Source organism: Nicotiana attenuata, unplaced genomic scaffold (genome assembly GCF_001879085.1).
Source record: "Nicotiana attenuata strain UT unplaced genomic scaffold, NIATTr2, whole genome shotgun sequence".
Taxonomy (NCBI): Eukaryota; Viridiplantae; Streptophyta; class Magnoliopsida; order Solanales; family Solanaceae; genus Nicotiana; species Nicotiana attenuata.
Genome location: NW_017672457.1, coordinates 39,756 through 65,610, shown reverse-complemented (window position 1 = coordinate 65,610; position 25,855 = coordinate 39,756). Strand labels below are relative to the sequence as shown.

The following is a 25,855-nucleotide window of genomic DNA, read 5'->3' as shown; positions in this document are numbered from 1 at the left end:
TTAGTGTTCTAATTTCGGAAATTTAACAGGACTTTTTATTGGTTAAAACCTTTTTTAGCATTCAATATTTGTTAATTATTTACGAATATCAAAAGTATTTTTTTGTATCAAATTTTAAAATCCAATATTGCTCAGGAATGTATGTTTTTATGAACTATTTTAAATCAACCCAAAATATTGATGATCATTTTTGTTATCTTCTCGAAAGTTTTGGTAATAACTTTAAATTGGAGGTTTAAGTTTTATCTCGAAATAGAGAATAATTTTCTTCGAACAAAATTGGTAATTTCAACGTCAATATGATCTATAGAAACTGTTAAAATTAATTATTTTCCATTAGCTTACATAATCAGCTATATTAGCTTTGTTAGAGTTCGTTAGTTAGTTTAGTGGTTAAGTACAGTTAGTTAGGAGTAGTGACAGCTGTCAGTTTGTTTTAGTTAGTTAGCTTTGTCTTTACACTCTTGTATATAGTGGGAGGAGTTCCACTTAGTCGTGTAATTCAATTCAATAGAGAAGAATCTCTCTTTCTTCCAGAATGTTCATCTGGCCATTTTCTCCTTCTTCTATTTCGACTACCATTGATCTCAAAGTATGAAGCTTCCGCCATTGATGTTGGTGCACTCTAAGCTCAGCAAATGTGGAAAACTACTGTTTCATTGGCAGAATTTTGATATGGTATCAGAGCAAGGTCAGAAGTTCCGATTCATTCCCCCAGATCTGTTAAATCTAGATTGATCATCCTCGATTTTTGTTTTGATCATACATGCAATTTTTGTTCTCATCAATTTCAACTCATACCTCTTAAAATTCTCTGTCAGAATTCTAGATCTATAGTTAGAAATTTTCTGTTGGTTAGTTAGCTGAATTTCACACCTTGTAAGAGATAGCTGCTATCAGAAATGATGAACAATCTACGTCGACCATGGCTGAATCTCCTAATCAGCCAATTGTTGACACTAGCAGTCCTTTTTACATGCATCCTTCCGATAATCCGGGAATAGCACTAGTTCCTGTTCCATTTGATGGATTTGGTTATCGCTCATGGAGAAGAGGTGTGATGATAGCCCTATCAGTGAAAAATAAACTAGGCTTCATCAATGGGGACTGTAAGAGGCCGGATCCAGACTCCTCAAGCTATCGATTGTGGGAGAGATGTGATGATATGGTGAGTTCATGGATTTTGAATTCCTTGGCAAAGGAAATTGCAGATAGTGTTGAATATGTGACAGATGCAATCGAGCTGTAGAAAGAACTTGAAGATCGATATGATCAAACAAATGGAACAAAATCTTACCGGATTCAAAAGGAGATTAATGATTTGTTCCAAGGAGCTCTGGACATCACTGGCTACTATACAAAAATGAAAAAGCTATGGGAAGAACTTAATACTCTGATTGCTAGGTCTTATTGCACCTGTAATTGCACATGTGGAGCAAGGGAAGGTATGTACAAAGCAGAACAGGACAGAAGGCTAATACAGTTCCTTATGGGACTAAATGAGACCTACACTGTGGTCTGAGGCAGTATCCTTATGATGAATCCTCTTCCTACAATTGCACAAGCTTTCTCACTGCTGATCCAAGAGGAAAGACAGAGAAAAATTAAGCCTCGTAACCACTTAGCTCTTGAGCCATCGGCCTTAAACATCACAAGCAAAACAACATCGTTTAAGACAAATTACTCTCCTAATAACTCTCACAACTATAGAAACAGACCCTTCTGTGGTTACTACAAAAGGCAGGACACACAAAAGAGGAGTGCTATAAACTTCATGGTTATCCTCAAGGCTTCAATCAAAATCAGAATCCTAATCTAGGCCACAATCAAGCTTCCAGTTTCAATCAAAACCTAAGACAAAACCATAACTATGGGAATAATTCCGGTGTGAACCAAAGTACCAGGTTCAATAGGGGAAATAGAGGAATGGCTAATGCACATGTAACAGCTACAGATACTCAGCATACTGGTGATGAGAACTGCAATACTCAAAATGTGAGTCTCACAAAGGAAGAATACAGTCAACTTGTGAATCTGCTGCAGCAATTCCAATCAGGAGGAGAAAGAGACAGCTCAGACAATGCTAACACTTCATCAGTAAACTTTGCAGGTATCATAGTCTGCACCTCCTCTATTGATTTTGGGAAACTCTCATGTGAATGTTTCAAAAACAAGGCTGACTCATGGATTATAGATTCAGGGGCATCAAATAATATGACTTTTAATAGATCCTTTTCAACTAATATAGTAACTCTACCTTATCCTATACTTGTCATTCTCCCAAATGGTTACAAAGTGAAGGTGACTGAGATTGGTAATGTTGTACTTACTCCTAAGATCACTCTGAATAGGGTAATGCTTGTTCCTTCTTTTAGATACAACCTAATTTCTGTTCGCTCTTTAACCTCTCACCTTAGTTGCCTTGTTGCCCTCATTAAGCATTGTTGTATACTGCAGGCCCCTTCAATGAAGAGGCCTCTGGTGATTGGTAGAGTCAAAGATGGACTTTACATCTTATGCCCAAGTTGTTTGAAGAACAACAATGCAAGTTCTGGAGCTAATGCCACTGATTTCTTGTCCGTCCTTGTCACTCGCTGCACTTGTAACACACAATGTCCACTTCATTCTCTTGTAGATACATCATCTCATGTCAATAAGTGTGTTCTTTCATCCTCAATTGTAAATAGTTCAAGTGTAGGTATTGAAGAACAATTTCTTTCTGTGAATTCATCATCTAATTCTTCTAGTGCATTTTCTCATCTGTGTTGGAGATAGTGTAGATGTTCTGTGGCATAACAGGCTTGGACATGTTCCTTTTATAAAAATGAAAAATATCTCCTCCATTCCTGTAACCTTTTCTTCCAAACAACCTTTTAATTGCACCATTTTCCCAATAGCTAGGCAGGAAAGACTTCCATTTCCTCAGAGAACCAACACAACCAATAAGATTTTTGAGCTACTACATGTTGACTTATGGGGACCATATCATGTGCCCACACATGATAAGTACAAATATTTCATGACCATTGTGGATGACTTCAGTAGGTCCACTTGGACTCATCTCCTATCCATAAGAGTAATGCCCATCAAGTACTTAAGGGATTCATTAGTCTGGTGGAAAACCAGTTTGGAGTGAATGTCAAAGCTATGAGAGCAGACAATGGACTAGAGTTCACTAATGCAGAAACAAACATGTTATTTCAATCCAAAGGTATCATACATCAAAGAACTTGCCGCTACACTCCACAACAGAATGGTGTAGTGGAAAGAAAGCACAAGTACCTCCTTGAAACTGCTAGAGCTCTCCTCTTCCAATCTAAGCTGCCCCTAAGGTATTGGGATGAATGTATTCTTTGTGCAACCTTCATTATAAACAGACTCCCTTCCACTTCTATTAATGGTCAAACTCCGTATGAATTGTTGTACAAAAGAAAGCCAAAGTACTTTTACCTAAAAAGTTTTGGCTGCATGTGCTATCCCACTGTACCTAGACCTCACAGAGACAAATTTGAACCCACAACAACACCACATGTATTTGTTGGCTATCCCTTCAACACAAAAGGATACAAGGTCCTAAGTCTAGCCACTAGAAAGATCATTGTCTCCAGAGACGTAGTTTTCAATGAATCTATCTTTCCATTTGCAATCAATATGAATATATCTTCCCAATAATGTGTTCCTCATTCAATTCCTTTTATTGAACTTCTATGTGAGGAACCTTCTGTTAGTACAAACATTACACAACAAACATCTGAATACTTGAGTTCTCAAAGAAATAATGTTGACAACACAACTAATCTCATGTCACCTACACATGACCACTCCTCATCACCCTCCATAGTGCCTAATTCTCCAATACAATTTTCATCACAAGACCATACTGAACAACCTCATACATAACCCATGCAGCTGAGACAGTCCTCAAGAACACACAAGATACCTAGTCATTTGCAAGACTATATACATTCCCTACCTAAACTTAAGCCAAATCCTAACTCCCTTAATGCATTATTTTCTACGAACCATCATGTTGCCTCTGATCTATTAACTCCTAACAGTCAAGTTCTTGTGAGAAAATATTTGTCATGACAGGAACCATCATCATATGAGGAAGCAGCCATTGATCCTGCATGGCAAGCTGCAATGACACAGGAATTTGAGGCTCTATATTCCAACCACACTTGAGACCTGGTAGCCCTGCCACCAGGGAAGCAAGCAATAGGATGCAAGTGGGTTTACAAAGTGAATCATAAAGCTGATGGCAGTATAGAAAGGTTCAAGGCCAGATTGGTTGTGAATGGCTACACACAACAGGCAGGAATTGACTACATAGAGACATTCTCCCCAGTGGTGAAGATGACAACAGTGAGAGCATTAATAACCACAGCAGTGAAGGAGGGGTGGTGTATATCTCAGCTAGATGTAAACAATGCCTTCCTCCTTGGAGACCTTAATGAGGAAGTATATATGCAGATCCGCCTGGACTTGTTGTGGATAAACCTGGACTGGCATGCAAATTAAACAAGTCTCTCTATGGTTTAAAGCAAGCCAATCGACAGTGGTATGCAAAGCTGACTGAGGCTTTGTGCTCTAAAGGATACACACACTCCATGAATGACTACTCACTCTTTTATAAGAAAAGTGGAAATTCCTTGGTATATGTTGCAGTATATGTGGATGACGTACTACTTACTGGAACTGATCAGAAAGAGATCACACAATTGAAAGACTACCTACATGAACAATTTAAGATCAAAGACCTGGGGCAACTACACTACTTTTTAGGGCTGGATGTGATGTACAAGGATGATGGTGTAATAATTTCTCAAAAGAAATTTGTGCTGGACATGTTGAAGGAGTATAACTGCCTAGATTACAAGCCTTGTTCTTCCCCCTTAGATCCCACAATAAAGCTTAAAGCCAAAGAAGGTACCATCCTACAGGATCCTACATACTACAGGAAACTGGTAGGTAAGTTAAATTTCCTCACTAACACCAGACTGGACATTGCATATAGTGTCCAACACTTAAGTCAGTTCATACAAGAGCCCAGGGAACCTCATTTGAAGGCAGCTTTCCATCTGCTTAGATATCTGAAAAGTGATCCCACTCTGGGAATCTTCATGTCTAAGGATACACACTGCGCAGTCAAGACATATTGTGACTCTGATTGGGCAAGTTGTCCAGACTTTAGGAGATCCATCACATGTTATTTGGTGCTTCTGGGTAATAGCCCTGTTAGTTGGAAGTCCAAGAAACGGGAAATTATATCACTATCTTCTGCAAAAGCAAAATACAGGGCTTTGAGGAAAGTAGTGGGGGAAATGGTATGGTTGAGCAGGCTGTTTGAAGAACTAGATGTCCCTTTTTCAATGCCTATTTCAGTGTTCTGTGACAGTCAATCTGCACTTCACATTGCCAAGAATCCAATCTTCCACGAAAGAACCAAACACATAGAAGTGGACTGTCACTTTGTGCGCGACCAATTACAAGCAGGACTAATTTCACTCCACCACATTGGAACAGACAGTCAACTGACAGATATTTTGACTAAAGCCTTAACTGGAATCAAACATAGTGCCACATTGGGCAAGTTGGCTGTGTTTGCAACACCTCCAACTTGAGGGGGTATTAAGATTAATTATTTTCCATTAGCTTATATAATCAGCTATATTAGCTTTGTTAGATTTAGTTAGTTAGTTTAGTGGTTAAGTACAGTTAGTTAGGAGTAGTGATAGCTGTCAGTTTGTTTTAGTTAGTTAGCTTTGTCTTTACACTCTTGTATATAGTGGGAGGAGTTCCACTTAGTCGTGTAATTCAATTCAATAGAGAAGAATCTCTCTTTCTTCCAGAATGTTCATCTGGCCATTTTCTCCTTCTTCTATTTCGACTACCATTGATCTCAAAGTATGAAGTTTACACCATTGATGCCGGTGCACTCTAAGCTCAACAAACGTGGAAAACTACTGTTTCATTGGCAGAATTTTGATAGAAACTTAGAAATTAAGCTCTATTTCATTCCATTTTCTTCTTCCACTACTAGATGTAGTAGCACCCTCACTAAACTGACCCTTGAAGTAACACTACTTCGATCTTTTCTCTGTTTTTCTTCTGTTTTCATTTCAAATTTCTTCCCCTCTTCCAACATAGCAAATCGAAGAGGAAAACTTAAGATTTAATTGTAAAGTGAACTATATGTAGGATTTGTCATATGCTCATCATATCCAAGTGCTAATTTCATTCATAATGTTGGCGTATTAAAAAGTTACTATCTTTTTGTTGTTAGAAAGTATTAGTATTAATTATTTTTGCGGCAATTACCTTGAAAAATATTTGTCAATAGTCAGCGTGTGTGTGATTGTGTCCTTGTTAACTCGATGGTCACTTTTCTCTTGAATTTTTCTATTGTGTGAACTTCAAGCCAGTCATTTTTGCTCTTCTTTTCTTTGGCTTTCTCTGAAACATATAATCCAATTCTTTCATCTTTGTTCGTGTATGGTCAAGATTGAAGAAAGAAAAAAAGTTTAAGTTTGGAGGAGGAACATGAATGGTAGGTTTGAAAGTGGGTTAAAGAACAAAAGCATACTAGTTAATCTTTTAAGGGTCGTTTGGTTTGAATACGGGTTATGCAAGATAAGTTATGCTAGGATAAGTTATGTTGTGATTAGTTATGTTGGGATTAGTATATCCTAGTATTGTTTTTTCCACCTCCTACAAGGTATAATTTATCCCGGTATTAATTTTAATCTCGGGATAACTTATACCAGGTTTGCTAACCAAATAAAGTATTAAGGTGATATTGAATTTATAACCAACACTATATCTACTTATACCTCGTACCAAACGACCCCTTAGATGTTACCATTATTCAATAGGAACTAATAATTCTATTATAGAAACTAACAAAACAAACAACGACCTTTTACTACAATATGGATGGTTTACATTACTTTTTTTGCTTCAAATATTTACTCTCTACTTTCACTTTCACTTGTCCACTATTAACTTTGCACACCCCTTAAGAAATAATAAACAAAATGCATAATTTATCATGATACTCATATTAATTGGTGTATAGTCTTAATGGATTTGAAAAATGATTTGGAATGAATAATTAATGCTAAGGGCAAAACAGAAAAAATAAATTATTTTTCTCTTGATATGCGAAAAGCGACAAGTAAAAATAAAAATTTATTTTTAGAATACTTAACAACTAAAAGTGAACGGACAGAGTATTTTAGTAGACTATACTTTTAGGTAGCAATTTAATTACTCAATATTGTGGAATTGTCCCATAAGTGTGAACTACCAACTACTTACCATTAAAACATCAAGCTCATGGCTGATCTGGGGGTGTTGAGAGAGTTAAGACAATGACCCTACAATTTTTTTTTTCTTTTTTCTTTTAAAGGAAATTTCGCATCTTTGGGGAAAAAATAGAAAAAACAAAAAGAAGTTTGAGAAGAAAACGTAAGATTGGATTAGTAGGTAAAAATATGGAGTCAATATGCAAAGTTTGGGGATAGGTAAAGTGCTGAGGTTATCACAAAACACGTATAGATATTAGTCATATAGATTGTTCTTATAATTTTTTTAATGCCACAAGAGAATTATTAATATTATCATTACCATTTGTCATTTTCATTATTGTTCTAATTAATGACGAACGCCTGCTAAAGGAGCATTATTCATATCATAGTTCTAGAAATTCAAAGATCTTGAAAGTAACGAATTAGTAATAAAGTAAGACGCCAAAGTATTGTTTAACAATTAATGTGACGTGGTCCAACATAAACTACGTGTACCGGCAAATCATTAACATTGTTTTAACTCTATTAATTTAAATGTTTGTGTACTCTTCTTTTTTGTTTATTTATATATACTATATATTAGTAAATGGCAGAATAGCTTAGGAGACACTTCTACTTGTTCCGATTTGTAATCCGGTCCCTATACTCCATAAAGTTTCATCCAGACACTTCATCTTAATCAAAACAAGACTTTTAAACACCTCCGAAATCGTGTGATGCTCACTTGCTTGACGTGAATGACAAATCAACATCCACATCAGATTCTATACCAAAATAATATTGTTTAACAAAATTTTAATTTCATAAACAAAAAATAAAATAAAAAAAGCAAAAAATTAAAATTAAAGAAAACCCCTATTCCCTTCTTCAAATCCACCCCCTCAACCTTCTTAAAACAATAACCCGCCTGCGACGGCTCCTCCACCATGAGTACGAGGAGGGGGGCGACATAGGACCTTTGAGTTTTCTCTCTCTCTCTCTCTCCCCGTGGCCATTCTGTTAGTCACAGAGAAATGAGGAAACAGAATTTAGAAGATCCATTGTTGGACCCTTCTCCTGCTAGTTTCAATAGAAGACAGAATATTCAGTTGAATTCTGAAGGAATTTCGTTAATTGGGCTTTTAAAAACTATGAAAAATAAAGTTAATTAACACCATGATCATGGAATTTCACTCTTTAGCTTTACTTTAGAGAAATGAAGTGTCATGTTAATGGGGGGTGGGGGGAGGGGGGAAACGAAGGGCTGAAGGGGGGGGGGGAGGTGGGTAGACCGAAGGGCTGAAGAAGAAGAGGAGGGGAGGGGTGAGAATGAAGGGGTGGGGGTGAGTGGGTGGGTGGGATGGGGGCAGAACATATTTTATTTATTTATTTATTAATTTTAATTTTTTAATAAAGAAAAATCATCAGCTCACGCACCTTAGGTGCGTGTAAATCACTCATTTTGTCCACCTCAGCCATATCAATGCCACGTAAGCGCGGTCAACGGTCAACGGTCAGAAGGGTTTAAAAATTTTATTTTGATTAAGTTGAAGTGCCTAGGTGAAACTTTATAAATTGTAAGGACCGGGATGATAAACCGGAACAAGTACAAGTGTCTCCCAGGCTATTCTGCCTTAGTAAAACTTTAACAGCTTTAAGAGATTCTTTTTCTTAAATATGATGCGTAGTTCCACAATAAACTGCTTAAATTAAGCTTCTTCTAAGAAGGAATATTATTTAAGGTTAAAAAACTAGAAGTCTACTGACAACGTCCATGACAATTTTTATTTTTATTTTTTACTATATGCTTTGATTAATACTCCATCGTTGAGAAAAACATTATTGTATACTACTAGTGGTGCTTTTTTTTTCCTTCTTTATCCAAATACTCCCTTAATTAATTAAAAAAAAAGTCTTGCTGGACCGTAGCAATATGAATGCAGTGGTGTCAATTTGAATTTATCTACCTCAATCAAATAATATGTCTTAATCTCAGACTAATTAGATCAAGTTATATAAATAGGTCGGAACTCGGAATCACTCAACTAGAGTTAAGTTCAAATTCAATATTCAAATAATCCATCATAAGTTAATTATTTACGATAGTATTAAATTACATAATATTCCATTATACTTAGTATGATGGACTATATGAATCTTTATTCGAGTCTGAATCCTTTTATTATCACATAATTCGTATTTATTTAACTACGTAAAATTGCAAATACTTAATTAAAAGAAAGAAAAAGAATGTTAGTTTTTTTTTTTTAAATTTTTTTTTTGCCCCTTGGGGATTATTTGGTAGGATGTATAAGAATAGTACTGAATATTGTATATTAATAATGTTAAGATTAGTTATGTTGGTGTATTAAAAATTTTGAAAGAGCAATTGTATCTTTATATATTTTTATCTATATATTAAAAATTAATATACTGTTAATATCATAATTTGTTATGTATGAAAATAGTACTCCCTCCGGTCCAAAATAAATGATTTTTTTGGATGTTTTCACACGGATTAAGAAATCCACCTTTTAGCATTAATTAGCAATGGAATTGGCCACATTAACCTTTACTATCTCACATAAACACTCCTAACACATATTCCAACACTATTTACTCCAAGGACAATGTAGGAAAAAAATAATTAATTCGTTCTTGAAATTTGAAAAAATTACTTATTTTGGACCACAAGAAAAGACCAAAAAATCACTTATTTTGGACCTAAATGGCACCTATACTTGTCACACTTTGTCATGCCGGTCCCCAAACTTCACTTGTTTTCATTCAGACACTTTAACTTGATCAAAGCCTATATTTTAAGCCCCTCTGACCGTTGACCAAGCACATGTGGCAACAAAATGGTTGAGCTGGACAAAGTGGGTGTAATTCACGCGGACAACGAGCGTGCATATTAAAATTTTGAACAAGAAATAATTAAAATAAGAAGAAAAAAATTATTAAAATAAAAATGAAAAAAATAAATTAAAAAGATAAAGATAAAATAAGTCAAAAAAGAAAAAAAAGAGATATCGTCTCTTTCAGTTCTTCCACGCAACCCACCCCCATTTAATTTCTTTTTCCTATTACCCCCCCCTCCCCCCCCGCACTCCACCCCACCCAACCCCCACCCCACCCAACAAACACCGCACCCCTCCCTTTCCTCTTCCCTTTTCGATTATTTCCCCCTGTATGCTTCTTCTTCTTCTTCCCCGCCCCAACCCACCTCCCCCCAAAACAACCCCGGCTCTTCCCTTTTCGATTTTTTCCCCTGTATGCTACTTCTTCTTCTTCCCCACTCCCCCGCTCGTCCCTTCCAAAAAAAAAAACTCAATCTCTAGAGTTCCCTTAAACATCTCTGTATTTCTATAGTGTCATTTTTTACTACTCTTGAATCCTGAACAAGTCAAAAATATACTAAAGGGGCAGCGGGTATTAATTTTTGAGCTAAACGAATAATGGACCATTGAACTTCTTCTCCGCCACCTAACGCCTTCAACCATGGAAATGGACCACCGAACTTCTTCTCCCACTTTTCGATCTAGAAAAAAATAATAATTTTTCCTCGGTTTCTTTTCTTTACATATTTTAATATTATTTCTACAATATAAAGGGAAAAATTGGAAGGGGAAAGGAGGAAGAACACGAAGAGAGAGAAACAAGATGGGCAGGAGAAAGAACGTGAGGGGAGAGAGAAATCAATGAGGGTGGGGATTAGGGAATTAATGTTTGAATTTTATTTTTTATTTTTTTATTTTAATTATTTTTAATCTACCATGTGACATGGCATCTACACATTGTTATTTTTGACGTGGCAACCAACGTGGAGGAGATTGTATTACACGCACTGGCAGCCTCCTGTCATAAGCGTTTATTATACACGGTTTGAAGGAGTGTAAGGGTTCAATTGGCAAATTGTCAAGTTTGGGGACCGACATGACAAAGTGGCATAAGTATAGGTGTCATTTAGGCTATTCTGCCTTGAAAAAACACTAACAAACAAGAAATTAATTACTACAAAGGTTACAGCCTACAGCCGCAGCGCTGTGTGTTATATTACAGCTTGTTTGGATGGTTGTTACGCATCGTTTCATAATGTATCGTATCGTACTGTATTGTATTATACTGTATCAATTGATAAAAACAATGTTTGAATAGATTGTGTCGTTTGCCATCGTTTCATGATATCACACACCAACAATATGAAGAATAAACTTATAATATCATAAAGAAAAATTATGATACGGGGTAAAATTACTATATAAAAAGGTAGGATAAATGATAAAAATAAAATTATTTAATAATAATAAAGGGTGAGATTGAGAGAAAAACACAAGGTAAGGACGCGACCACACCAAATCGGTCGTTACATAAAGTGACACATTTCGTCGTTAAGTAACGACGGATTTAACGATACGATACAATAAAATTTAGTAAAAATAGCACGGTCTAGCCAGTTTTCGGACTGATCATTCAAAAATAGCCAGCGTTTACCAAGTCAATGAAAAATAGCCACTATTTTGCTGCAACAGAGACCGGTCCAGCATAATATACTGGAGTTCGGTGCACCTGTGTATGAACTTCCAGCATATTATGCTGGAACACCAACACACGGAAAGTTCCAGCATAATATAATGGAGATTCGAGCACTTATGTATGAACTTCCAGCATATTATACTGGACCCATATACTTGTTGGAACTCCAGTATATTAAGCTGGAGTTCTAGTGTACTTATGCTGGAACTCCATCATATTATGCGGGAGTTCCAGCATACCTATCCTGGAACTCCAGTATAATATGTTGGAGTTCAAGTATACTGGAACTCCAGCATAATATACTGGCATATTTTTTGGGTTTGGAACAGTATTTTCGCTCAGATTTATCTTTATATGAAAAGTGGCTAAATTTTGATTACTTTTGAAAATGAGCTATTTTTTAAGAACCACTTGTAAATCTGGCTATTTTGAATTTTTCACTAACAATCAAAATAAATATTAACAAATATTATATTTAAAGTAACAATAACAGTAACAACCATCCAAACAAGCTGTTATTTACAGAAAGCACATGACACAATGGCTGTAGAAGAGAGCTCAATTTTCTCTGATAATTCCTTCCCCTTTGTCCCCACCACCTAATAGTACCTCCTTTCAAAGCTCATCAGCCAAGCCCTAATTTTCAGCCTTTTCTCTTAACTATTTCTTCATCTTTGCATAGGTAAAAATTTCTTTCTTTTGGGAAATTTTCTGATTTCCTTTATGGGTTTTGATGTATTGATGTGATCCTTCAACCCCTTTTCATTTGGTATGCTGTGCCACTTTCTGGAGGATAATAATGCAAAAAAGATTCAATTTTTGAGGTTTTAACTATTTGGGTTCTTTCTTTTTTTTCTTTTCTTGGATAGCTGTGAAAATCCTGTTGAATTCGTTGATGAATGATGCGTATCAGTCTGAGAGCAATTTTCAGCTGTTTGTTAGTGAATATTTCTGTTGTTTCATGCTGAATTTCAATTTCTCGAAAGCTTAATGCAATCTTTTAGTCCAATTTCTTTTCAATCTGAATTTACCTTTTTTTGTTTGCCCAGTTAGCTTGTTGTATCCTTACTAGGTCCAAACTTCATTTTTCCAAAGTTTCTTTGTTTAATATAACTTAGTGCTTATTGGAATCAATAGGACTGAACAGAGGATAGTGGAAATAGAAGATTAATATTGTTGACCCTAACAAGTTTGGGACTGAGGTCTAGTTGATTGATCTTTTTCACTCTTTCCCTTTTCCCTTTATGATGCTAGCTGAATTTTATGGTTTTGTGGAATTTTAGTAGGAGGCATGCACTGAATTGTTATGATGCTAGCTGAATTTTATGGATTTGTGGCATTTTAATAGAAGCATGCATTGAATTGGTGGGTGCAAGTTATCAAGGTTGCAGCATAAAAAGGGGAAAGACTAATGGGTGGCGTATTGAGTCGGAGTAATCACAAATCTAATGTGGGGGAGCTCATTGAGGGTTCCCAAAGTGCATCATGCAAGAGACAAAGGACATCAGATAGCTTCTGGGAGCATAGTCCACGGTTGATTCCGAGTCTGCCCGATGAGATATCTATTCAAATCCTCGCCAGACTTCCTAGAATACACCACTTAAGTGCAAAATTAGTTTCGCGGAGTTGGAAAGCTGCTGTGATGAGCTCTGAACTTTATAGGTGTAGAAAAGAACTTGGAACGACCGAAGAGTGGCTCTATCTCTTGACAAAGACCGACGGTGATAAGCTTTTGTGGTATGCTTTTGATCCAATCTCCATAAAGTGGCAAAGGTTGCCACCAATGCCTGCAACAGCAGTCAATGATGAACCTAAAAGTGGTTTATCTGGACTTCGGGCGTGGAACATGGTGGGTTCCAGTATCAGAATTGCTGATGCCATAAGGGGTTGGCTTGGTAGGAAAAATGCTCTGGATCAAGTTCCATTTTGTGGTTGTGCTATTGGAGCTGTTGACGGATGCCTCTATGCACTTGGAGGATTCTTTAGAGCTGCGGCCATGACATCTGTTTGGCGGTATGACCCTATTGTAAACTCTTGGAATGAAGTAAGTCCCATGTCTATTGCGAGAGCTTATTGCAAGACAGGTGTCTTAAATGGAAAGCTTTATGTAGTAGGAGGTGTTACTCGGGATCGTGGTGGACTTACTCCCCTTCAATCTGCTGAAGTATTTGATCCTCATACTGGTATTTGGTCTGAAGTCCCGAGCATGCCATTTTCAAAAGCTCAGATGCTACCCACTGCTTTTCTTGCTGATCTACTCAAACCTATAGCTACCGGGATGACATCTTATCAGGGGAAACTATATGTTCCTCAAAGTTTGTATTGCTGGCCTTTTTTTGTTGATGTTGGAGGAGAGGTGTATGATCCCGAAACAAATGCATGGGTTGAAATGCCAATTGGCATGGGAGATGGCTGGCCTGCCAGGCAGGCAGGAACAAAGCTGAGTGTCACTGTTGAAGGAGAGCTGTATGCATTGGATCCTTCTACTACTCTAGATAGTGCTAGAATAAAAGTTTATGATCATCAAGATGACTCATGGAAAGTGATTGAAGGAGATATACCCATTAACGACGATTCAGAGTCTCCTTATCTTCTTGCTGGTTTTCTTGGAAAGCTCCATGTGATCACTAAAGATGCGAATCACAATATCATGGTCATGCAAGCTGATAGGCAAAATCATTCAGTTCCTTCTCCATCAACCTCATCAAATAAAATTGTACATGAAGTTCCAGAACTGGTTTTAGGATCTGAAGCGAATATGTGGAGAGTTATTGCATCGAGAAGTGGTGGATCTGCAGAGCTGGTTAGCTGCCAGATCCTTGATGTATAGTTATGTCACATAAGGTTGTGATTCCCCTTGTTTTGATGTTGCCTTTCTGTATTTTCCCTCAGTTAATACAACCAGATAGTTTATGATGTACGTGAAGCTCAGTCTTGAGGAAACAGCAACACTGTATATTGCAGCCTCCAAACATATATATATTTCCACAGAGATAATATAATTCGGCTAAAGTATGTTGTATGATCTTTGTGCATGTCTGATCAGGTACTTGTTTTGTGGTCGGCAAAATAGATCCTTTAGGCACTTGATTTATCATGCAGCCATGGAAAGAACTTCAATTATATGTGTGTGCTAATGTAAAGATGCTCCTCTTTTAATCAACTTTAATAAGGGCAATATGCTAATGGTGAATGAAATTATACTGTTTTCGCCAATCATCTATGAGTTCTCAAAAGAGAGCATTGCACACAATAGACTGCTTTATGAACTATATATATAGAACTGTTTCCAATTAATCTTTTGTAGACTGATATCAATCTTCTACTTCTCTGATGCTTTTTAGCGAGATATCTGAAGCATCGAAAATTTTCTTTCCCGTTATCTGGCATTCACCAATAAACTTTCTTGAAACACAAAAATTGGCAGGCAACTGAAAATTTTAGTACTGTAAAGTTGTGTGTTTATTTGTCTAACAAACACCCACTATCTGATACATCCAGAAAAAGAAAATACATTTGTGCTTCCACAGCCATTCCTGCTGTGGATTAACTTCACATTCAAACCTGTAAAAATGACTCAGTATACTATAGACATTCTGATGTCATCAAAATTCCTGACATACAAATATAAGCTTAAAAATGAAAAAGAAGGAAAATAATATGCACAAAGATGAAAATTGGGCAATTACAAATACAACGAGGATAATGAGTCCTATATGTGCTGCTGGCAGAATTGCAGGAAGATCGATCATCTTGGCCCTGATAACTCATCAGGTCGTAGATTATAAGTGGAGTCTGCGATAATCCAATCAGTGTGAGGGTGGTGAGCAGGATAGTCCTGACGGACCATCTCCTCTTTCTGCCATTCTTCCCACCTCTCAGCTAGGCCATCACCTTCAAGCATTCTCACCACTTCTGACATCTTTGGACGTTCCATTGGCGAGCTCCCTGTACAGAGAAGAGCTACCCGAATAAGCTGTTCCACCTCTTCTTCTTCGTAATTACCTTGAAGATCTGCATCTACTAATGTTTCATACTTCTTGTCCTTCAGAAGTCCCTTGACCTGAAATTTCAGCCAATGTTTCGAGGTCAACTAAGGTACATAACCATTCATTCATATGACTGCCATTTACAACAAAACACCTCATCACGTCACTCAATTATTAATTTCATCAAAAATAATAAGAAAGCATTCACCAAAGAAGCTATGGGAGACTGAGAAGACAGAAAATCGGAGAGCATGAGGCTCCTGATTCTCTGCTCATATTTGAATCACATTGAATTTCCAAGTTTGATAGTCACTTGTCTTTCATTTTTCTAATAGTTCAAGTTACTTCAACCACAGTGAAACGCTTGCCGTCCTCTCTTTCACTCCTCAAGGAAGAGTTCCTTTTCTCGAGGATCCTCCCAAAGGAGTCCCCTTTCGCTAAGTGTATCTTTACCCCACCTACATTCCAATGCAACACTAACCAAATACAGAGGAAATAGCCAAGCAATTCAGTACAAAAAAAGAATATATATATATAAATAGTTCTCTCTGCATAAAAGTGACAGTCAATTTGGCATGGAAGGAGTATCTGAATCTTCCGATGCAGGGATAAGCAAGATAAGTGTTTCTGCTAACCAAAGGGAGAAAGAGATTTTTACACTAAAGATCAATTGTCGAACAATCTGCTATTATAAGATAATAAAACTTATCCACCCTGACCTTAACGCAAATGTGACAAACATTTTAGCAAGAAATGGTTAGGTTCTAGAAAAACAAAGAAAATACAGAGTGTGCATAAATCCAAGTCACATGCATAATATTATTTTGGAAACCTGGATGTTTTGAATGATCTAATATCAAAAATAACTGAAATCATACATGCTAAACTGCAAAGTAAGCCCTGCTAGAGCTCACAATAATTTTTTTAGAAGGTAAAGCTCACAATATAAATCCATACTTATTACTTTAGACACAAATTCACAGCCTTGAGACTTGAGAGAAGAAAGAAAGAGAGCTATGAGCTTGTATTATGTGCGTAAAAGAGTGAGGGAGATGAGAAGAATCTGAGATTTGTCATTGAGGGGAGTATAGTGGATGTGGGTTAAATACAGGGGTAGGGAAGGGAGAAAAGGGCAGAAATGGGATTGGGGATATAAGAGAGAAAGGCAGGGGAAGGGGCGTGACAGAGTCGCTTACTCGCTTATCTGCTCGTCCCCATTTGGCGTAGTAGGGTTGTTGTCTGTATGATTTGGAACTAATGATAAGAAATGATGTAGGTTTTACAAATCAGCTTTTCGTCATGTTGGGTACAGAAGCGATGGTGTTCTGCTTGTAGGCAGACAAATGCAGGAAAGTGGGTCTCTCTCACCTGTGCTCACTTCCATTTTAAAAGTCAGTGGCACGACAAAAACTGGCAATTACAAAGAATATCAAGCTTTGACTTATAAAAGAGAAGAGAAAAATGATTGAGGTCTCCAGAATTAATCAGAAAAGATCTACAGATAAGCTAGAATTAGAACAACTAGAGCATGTACAGAAGTTAGTAAATGCTTACCCAATCTAGCAACATGACATCATCATCATTTGCAAGTCGAGCAAGATCAAAAGCCCGTTGCCCAGTTATGAGCTCTAGAAGCATAACTCCATAGCCAAACACATCCGTTTTCTCTGAAGATTTACCAGTGGATAAATACTCGGGGGCGATATGCCCAATTGTACCACGTACAGCAGTGGTAACATGAGTATCCTTGTAGTCCATGAGTTTGGCTAACCCAAAATCCCCAACAACTGCTTCATACTCCTCATCCAACAATATATTTGCAGCTTTGACATCACGGTGAATGATCTTAGGGTCGCAATGATCATGTAAATAAGCAAGGCCTCTTGCAGATCCAAGTGCTATACGCTTCCTTATTGACCACTCGAGTGGTGGATCTGATTCTGGTCGCTCTACAAGAATGTCAATTTCCCCGTAAGAACAAATTCAGGATGTTAAGTAAACTAGTGGCAATTTCCTATTTTGGCTTGAAGAGAATTTACTTATTGGTAGTGTGTGCTTCAAGCACAACTGAGAATTACTTTCTATTCCTGACACTACGAATTTAGATGATAAAACTTGAACAGATATCATAATGTTTGGTAGACATCAAGGATGACAACACTTGTGAAATTGCTTGATAGAAGACGAGTAAAAAGAAACATCAACTTCGCACTAGGATTTCATACTCATAATTATAACTCACTAACTACTAATACAACCACTACAATATCAAATAATGTCGAGTTTACACAATGATCTACACCTCTGCAGTAACTTCTCCAAATTTATCACTAGACCATAACTTAATTCCAAAAAAGAATAAATAAACATTTTTCTGAGAATGAAAAAAGAACAAATAAATAAACATTGTTATTGGTTTTTAGCTTTTTCGAGTGCTTGAGCTGATGTATTTTGACTAAATGAAGGAGGAATAGAAAAAGAAATGCAGAAAATTCCAGACTAAGAGATACCTCTTAAGCGCGAAGCAACACTTCCATTCGACATATATGGATAAACAAGCAACCGTTCAGTTGCTGTCATGCAAAAGCCCAATAAACGAAGTAGATTTCGATGCACAGCCATGCTAATCATTTCTACTTCTGTCTGAAACTGTAACTCCCCGCCTTGAGTACGCTCTTCTTTTAATCTTTTAACTGCAACTAAAGAGCCATCAGCCAACCTACCCTTGTAAACCTTGCCAAATCCTCCTCTACCAAGTATATTCTTGTTGCTAAAATTGTCTGTTGCAACTTGTAATTCGCGCAAGGAAAACCTCTTGAGTTGTCCAAGATGAACTTCTGGATCCTCCTCAGCTGCAAAACAAGATAAAATTGTGAGAACACATTAAATTAAAATTAAAAACAAAAAACTAATTCAGATGTTTGATTGAGGCCTCCCACCAGGAACATCAAAGAAGTGATCTTGTGGTTTCCTTCGACGCCACCAAGCAAGCAAAATTGCAGGAGCTGCAAACAGAAGAGCAGCCCCGGCAGCAACTCCTCCAGCAATCGCCCCGGTTGCACTGTTGCCCACACCTAGGAGTTTCCAATTTTTAAGTGGTTATAATTGTTTGATGGATGACTAAAACTTAACAAAGACAGTTCTAAACTTCTAAGAAAAGGGATATTGTAGTTTCACCATTAGCACTCAAACCTAGGAATATGTGGCTCACACCTAGGAATATGTTGTAAAGTTAACGTGCAAACAAAAGAAAAAAGATGCAGATTTAGGTTGGTATCCCTCAATTTATTTACATCAATCCGGTAACTGTTTGTTATTTGGCCTCTTCGTGGTGGTGGTTTATGTACAGCACTAACGGAAGACAAGGATAACTTTGGACAACATTCATGGTCGGATTTTTCTCCCCCATGTTGCTGGTAAATGCACAGCAACAAAATTCTCACCAAAGCTTTGATACTATGTGGAACAAGAGACATGGGGAACGAATTTGAGAGAAAGCACGACGATAAATTTCTTATGTTTGGGTCCTTTTATAGTCAGAACATTCAATGTATATAGTTACATCCTGGATGTCGTACGCTTCTGTATTCACATGTAAGTCTAATCCATTTACACTATCTATCTAGCAGTAGATAATCCCAAAATCACCTGTAAAATACTTATCTCGCTTATAATCTGTTTGGCCAAACTTTTGAAAGATCAAAAGTGCCTTATATAAATAAATAAATAAACTTATTTTAGAGAATAAAGGTGTTCGGCCAAGCTTTTGGTGAAGAGATAAGTGCTTTTGAGTAGCAGAAGCAGTCTTTAAGCTTTAAAGCAGAAGCTCAAAAGTAGCTTCTACCAAAAATAATTGCTTTTGATTTTGCAAGACAAGAGTACCCATTTCAAAAATTTATATTTACCAAATTACTTAGTACGTAACTTTCTAGTTTTTAGAATTATCCATTAAGTTTCATATTGTTATTTTATCTAGGAGGTGTGAGAGGTTAGCCCTGGTGGGTGTATGGAGAAGTAGAGGTAGGCCAAAGAAGTCTTGCGGAGAGGTGATTAGGCGGGAAATGACACAGCTAGAGCTTACTGAGGACATGACCCTTGATAGGAGGGTGTGGAGGTCGAGGATTAGGGTAGAAGGTTAGTAGGTAGTCGAGCGTTTCCCTAAACCGCCCGCTTCCATAGAACAATATCGTGGCAACTTAGACCTAAGTGGTCATATTGGATCCTTGGGATTTGTCTTCCTCAGTTCGATAGCATTAGCGTTAGTATCATTTTATTCTTAGATTGTTATTACTACCTATCGTTTAATTGCTATCTTGGCTTCGGTTTTCTTAATATCTTGTGTTGTTACTACTTGTTGTCACTGCTTCTTTCATCTTTTCTTTGGCCGAGGGTCTATGGGAAACGTCTCTATCCTCCCAGGGTAGGGTAAAGCTGCGAACATCCTACCCTCCCCATACCCCACTTGTGGGAATCCACTGGGTTTATTGTTGTTGTTTTGTTATTTGATCTATGTTATACTATCAGAAACCTAAGTTACAGAAATGGTTAAAGTGAGACCATTACATACATAAGATTATGTGCGCTGTTGGAAGTAGGATTTGATTCTTAAAAAGGAAGAAGGTTGTTTTGTTTTATTTTTTGAGCCAATTATAGGATTCAACGCACATTTTGCTCTATTTTCTTTGACATCAATATTATGTGAGTACCGGTAATATTCTTTACATGAATTTTTTTTTGTAATTTTTGGTTTAGATTTGCTCCTCTACTTATTTGGTAGGCATATTCCATAAAGAAGTTATATTTAAGAGTTGGTAAACCAATAAAAAATAAGAAATCATATTATGCAGGCTCATTCATCAATTTAAATAATATTAATATTTTAAATAATGCTCATATCTTATTAAAAATATAACATTACTTTATTAACATAAATAAGTGTTGAACAAATTTAACAATTATTATAATATGCAAATGAAAGCTTTTAAAAGAAAGATCTTGTTAGGGGCTCATTTCTTGCCCTAAAGCAGTCAGCCCTTCCCCTTCCTTCTTCCCGATATATCCTCACTCCTAGTGATCAAGGGTAAAGGTCTTTTACCAAAGAAAATAGGAAAAAGGGGAAAACTGTGAGATGCCAAAGCTTCTTAACCCATAAAAGCATAAATTATTTTCAGCAAACCTGAGGAAGAAGTGGGCGTCGGAGAAATAGGAGGAGGTGGAGCAGCTGGAGGAATATCCAATGGATTATTAGCAAAACTGAAATATTGACACTCAGATATTAGATTTTCTTTATCATGATTCCAGTGACAGAACTTATGTATAAACTAGTGCTTTTTGCAGACCTGATAGGAGTGAAAAGTGAAAAGGAACCATTGACTGGAACAGGTCCTGTTAAATTATTGTTTGACAGATCACTGCATTGAGAGAAATGACCATTAGCACCTAAAGATTTAGAGACACTGATAGTGAAAAGAGCACATGATAAAAAAGGCACCAGCTTTATACTTACAGCACTTGAAGTGAAATGACTGTGGTTAGCAACATGGGAATACGTCCATTCAAACTGTTATTGTTAAGCCTCCTTCAATTTGGCAAAGAAAAAAAAAAGAAAAAAGTTAGACCAAACTTAAGCAGACAGGACTCAGCTGATTTATCAGTCCATTTGTACCATGTAGATGGTAAATACTTGAGTAATGAAGAAAAACTAGTAATATCAGAAGATGCTACAAAATTCATGTCCAATATCCCAGAAAGCTTTTTGACACTGTTTCAGGTTGAGTTTTATGTGTATATACAATCTTCAGGAATTATCAACATTCTCAGGCTTTCAGGTAATAAGAAGAATAGCATGATATCCTGTTAAGCAACGGCAGTGAGCCTTATACAGAGCAGCAACCGCAATTTTATCGACCACTCATATCCACCTAACTTTTTGCCAGCCTATATAAGGAAAATAGGAACAATGCCTAACAAGAATTAATGGACAATTGCGAACAACGTGTGATGCACAGGACACAAATTTCATTGTCAAGTACTGGTGTCAGACACACATCGAGCACGTGTGAGTCTAGTTTTCTGTAACTTTTTCTTGAATTCTCGGACACGCATGTCCTCCATTCGGACACCCGAAGACACCCAGTTTCGCTAGTGCTATGAGCGCCTTCAGGTTTTCTTCTTCCGCATCCTCTTCCTCTCCCTCTATATGAATAATATAAGCCACAGAGAAAAATTATGTTTAGAAATTATGATACTGTCTCCAATTGGCCTTGATACTTCAGGTGTTTGAAAATTTCATGTCTTCATGTCGACATGTCTGCTACTTGGTCAATAAAGAGCAAAGTCTATCCCCATTATCCAAATAACTAAACAAGAGAAATGAAGGTTTGCTCTGACAGCACAGTTTTGCTCTAAACTATTAGCAACTTTCACTTTTGCTAAAATAGTAGGTGCTATTTTTGAGTAAGCAAAATCTTCAGAAAATAAAAGTTCAAGGCTTAAGAAACTATTCAGCAAAAGAAAAGAAGACCAAAAACAAACACACAGTAAAAGAGGCAAAAGGATGTATAACTCATACAGGAAACGCAGTTTCTGAAGCTTGCCCAATGTGTCAGGGATTGGACCATTTAACCTGTTCAGGTAAAGATCCAAGCTCACCAAATTCGTCAAATTCCCCAGTTCAAAAGGAATTCTTCCACTTATATTATTACTATAAAGTTCCCTGAAATTAGGAAAAGAGGTCGTAAGCAATTAGTTCAGCAACTTCCTGACCACACAATCTGCAAAAACAAAGGGCTATCACATAAGCCATAACATAGCAATGTAGCACATTAAAAGTTAAGAAGTGCATCCACACACTACACCTTTTGAGAGAGAAAAAGGAGGTTCACAATGAGTTTGAAGTGAAAAAGAGAACATTTGCAGCGGAGGGGATTCTCTCCATGGAAATAGTATCCATTACTGCTTACAGCAGCTCTCAGTTCACTCACTCATCTTGCTACTTCAAACAAAAGTTATGAAAGGAATCCATCCAACTTTTAAGTTATTTCACAGGATACAGCTTTTACAATCTACAGATAGGATTATCATCATGATAAAGGAAATGAAGAAGTCTCCGGACCAATTTGAGAGTGGCACAATCCACTATCAGCTTAGCAAAAAAGAAATGAAGCAATATGTAGAAAGTTTTAAGTATTCTATGTTCAACGGAATCACCAGCATATGGATTTGTTAAAATCAATATAATTGAAGCAGAAGAGGTGTTTTCCTATCAACTTCCATTGGCCAACCAATTCAAAGGTGCATAAGATAAAAAATTTGTTAACCAAAGTGGAAGTACAATCACGACACATTTCTTACGAATTAACTCAGAGAAAATATTCCCAACCAGAATAAAGAAATGATACATTTTGGCATGACAATTTGGAAAACATGGAAATTATTAATACTAGAAACTCATAGCCTAATAGTGCAAACTCAGAAGGACAAATAGAATGTGCGTCTACTGTCAAATAAATCCCCTCCTTCTCAGTCTAACTAAGCTTGGACAACTGAAGTTTAGAAAAGTGCATTATAATACTTGTTTTATAAGAGAAGTGAATTCACATAGTTTGTTAATATAGAATAATAGCTGAAATATCTGGAAATCGGGACTATCATTGCAGTAATTTAATTCTTGAACGTTGTAACTTTGCCATTTGAGAGGAGGTATTATGTAGATTTAGACAAATTAAAAGAAGTGCATCATCTTGGATCAAGGATATGTAGGTATATCCACTAGATACATTCTAGTACCTCTAGAAAAATAAGATGAACATTTTCTCTTAATTAGGGTGCGGATATCAAGTCAACGGAGCAAATCAAAGTTCCCTGACAAGTTCAGTAATGTTCAATAATCCATCCATACAAGAAACAACATATCTTATCGTGCCCACTCAACGCACATAAAGCATCACCAACATAATTGAAAGTGGTACTCACCATATCATAATTTCTCGACCAGAAGAATAAAAAATAAGGATTGTCAGGGTTGAATATAATTAAAAGCTACTGCACCATATACTAGTGAATATTGAATGAAGCAGAAATTAACCCTTACAATTTCCATATTCCCAGTCCTTGAGTTAGATCATTCATGATATTTGAATAGATTTATCGGTTCCTACGAACAGCTATACACCAACATTAAGTCATTAACTTTCTTGGTACCTATTTAGGATTATTTCAAACTTATCCAAGCACAATGACACAATCTACTCGGAGTACACAAACACTAGTGACTTAACACAGTTATATAGATGAATATATCACATGTCCATTATGACAATTTGCTAATAAACTACAAGCCAAGGAAACAGAAATACTACATAAAGCCGGTTCTATTATCACGAAAGTTAACTTACAAGTACTGCAAATTCGGGAGTTGACCAAGCTGTGGAACGAGTTGACCCGACAAATTTGCATTTCCAAGATCACTGCATGTAAAACAAACGGAGCTAAAATTGATAAATGAACCCCATAGCATGAAAAATCAGGAAAGAACCTAGGTTTTTCTGTAGCTTACACTCTAGTTACACTATTCTCACTGTTGCAGGTCACATGAAACCAAGTACAAGGATTGACAAGGGTTGGATCCCAACTCTGTAAAACATTGTTAGGATCAGCCAAGTTGGTCTTCAGCGCATTCAATGCATCACCTGCCTTACATGAAGTGGTTAATAATCAGTAATTAGCTTATCCATGTACCTCCTCAGTAATTAATAAGCATTAATAGTTCATCACTTTATAAAGGCTGTTTCTTCAATAAAATTAACCTCCTTATTGTTAAATAAATAGCTTATCCAAGCACATTAAACTAGCAACTTTTCTATTATTAGCTATACTCAAACTGGTCTTTTTCTGCACTACCCCCCCCCCCCACCCCCACCCCCCAAACAGGAAAAAACCCATATCTAAGCAATAACTATGAGAACACAATGATTCATAAATTAAGCTCAGAATAAGATTAATTAACTGCAATTCAACTGTTTAATGCAATGAATATACCCATTTTAACTGCAATTATTAAACAGTCAATCTGTTTAAGCAAAGAAAAAGCAGAAAGTCAACATCTTTTCAACTTAATATGAATCAAACAATCTGAAAATGTAAACTCAAAAGAACAGACCTTCAATATTAGCGGAGACAGGAACCAACAGCAGCCCAATTAAGCAAAGAAAAGCTGAGACAAAGCCCAAGATCCCCAATATCCATTGATCCATTACTCCACCCAGTCCAATTCACCACAACCGCCACCACCTAAAACTTAGATTTTCCTCATTACAAATCACCCACAGCTTCACATACTACTCCACATCTTCAACAGTCAAAAACCCAGAAAAAGTAATCAAAACCCTAATCCCAAAAGAAGCAGAGAACACAGTATAATTGAAGCAAACGTCACAAAGAGATCAACAAAAAGCTTCAAGAAAAGATTTTTTACTTTCTTGAACTTTCTTGGAAAATTGAGAATGGCATATAAATCACAGAGATTGAAGAAACTGTAATAATGGTTCTCTTGCTGTGGTTCTTTTTTTTTTTTTTTTTTGGTTAAAGTTCAATAATAATATGGAATAGTAGTATATAATAAATTTCAACGGTCTAAGGGGAAGAATGGTGATAGTCGTCGTTGCAGAGGAAGAGAGAGAGTTGGTCAAAGGTTGTGCTTTGCTTTCACAGTTGTCTATTCTATTTGGAAAAAAAGAGCATTAATAGTGCTGTTCGGTTTAACATTTTATACATTTCAGTTGGTAAATTTGACCCAAAAAGAGTATTATCGTATAAAAGAAAATTATTATACAGTTTCAGAACCAATACCTTAAAATACTTAAATTAGTTAAACAATAGATTTATTACATTTAAGGCTCTTTTGGTATAATGGATAAGAGATAATTAATTCCGAGATTAAATTTTATCTCATGTTTGGTTGGGATAAAATCGCAATATAATTAATCCCGGGATTGTAGCGTTTTTTATCCATATGGGAGGGTGGGATACTAATCCCGAATA

General features: G+C 36.6%; 2 protein-coding genes across 4 annotated transcripts; one reads left to right on the top strand and one right to left on the bottom strand.

The window, feature by feature from the left end:
- The first annotated feature begins 12,338 nt into the window (after window positions 1-12,338).
- On the top strand, window positions 12,339-14,850 carry LOC109213287 (F-box/kelch-repeat protein At1g22040). Of its 3 annotated transcripts, none has more exons than XM_019377070.1 (2): window positions 12,339-12,507; window positions 13,174-14,850. In XM_019377070.1, exon 2 carries the CDS (start codon window positions 13,237-13,239, stop codon window positions 14,653-14,655), a length of 1,419 nt encoding a protein of 472 aa, XP_019232615.1. In that variant the 5' UTR covers window positions 12,339-12,507; window positions 13,174-13,236; the 3' UTR covers window positions 14,656-14,850. The 3 variants fall into 3 exon arrangements, with proteins under 3 accessions (XP_019232615.1, XP_019232614.1, XP_019232613.1); XM_019377069.1 differs by having other exon boundaries at window positions 13,112-14,850; XM_019377068.1 differs by having other exon boundaries at window positions 13,109-14,850.
- A 395-nt stretch (window positions 14,851-15,245) lies between these two features.
- On the bottom strand, window positions 15,246-25,547 carry LOC109213286 (BRASSINOSTEROID INSENSITIVE 1-associated receptor kinase 1-like). The gene is made up of 11 exons (XM_019377066.1): window positions 24,975-25,547; window positions 24,372-24,504; window positions 24,211-24,282; window positions 22,386-22,529; window positions 21,321-21,392; window positions 21,154-21,225; window positions 20,991-21,067; window positions 18,754-18,888; window positions 18,325-18,666; window positions 17,369-17,763; window positions 15,246-15,888 (listed from the first exon to the last, which is right to left on the bottom strand). The coding sequence occupies exons 1-11, from the start codon at window positions 25,066-25,068 to the stop codon at window positions 15,574-15,576; spliced, it is 1,851 nt and encodes a 616-aa protein (XP_019232611.1). The 5' UTR covers window positions 25,069-25,547; the 3' UTR covers window positions 15,246-15,573.
- Window positions 25,548-25,855: the final 308 nt, after the last annotated feature.

Excerpts from the sequence above, each read along its gene's own strand:
- LOC109213287 (XM_019377070.1), top strand. The coding sequence starts at position 13,237 with ATGGGTGGCGTATTGAGTCGGAGTAATCACAAATCTAATGTGGGGGAG.
- LOC109213286 (XM_019377066.1), bottom strand. The coding sequence starts at position 25,068 with ATGGATCAATGGATATTGGGGATCTTGGGCTTTGTCTCAGCTTTTCTT. Across the intron at positions 22,530-24,210 it reads CTCCCGAATTTGCAGTACTT|GGAACTTTATAGTAATAATA; the intron begins GTAAGTTAACTT and ends TCCTAATTTCAG. Across the intron at positions 21,226-21,320 it reads GTCATTTCACTTCAAGTGCT|TGATCTGTCAAACAATAATT; the intron begins GTAAGTATAAAG and ends CTCTCAATGCAG.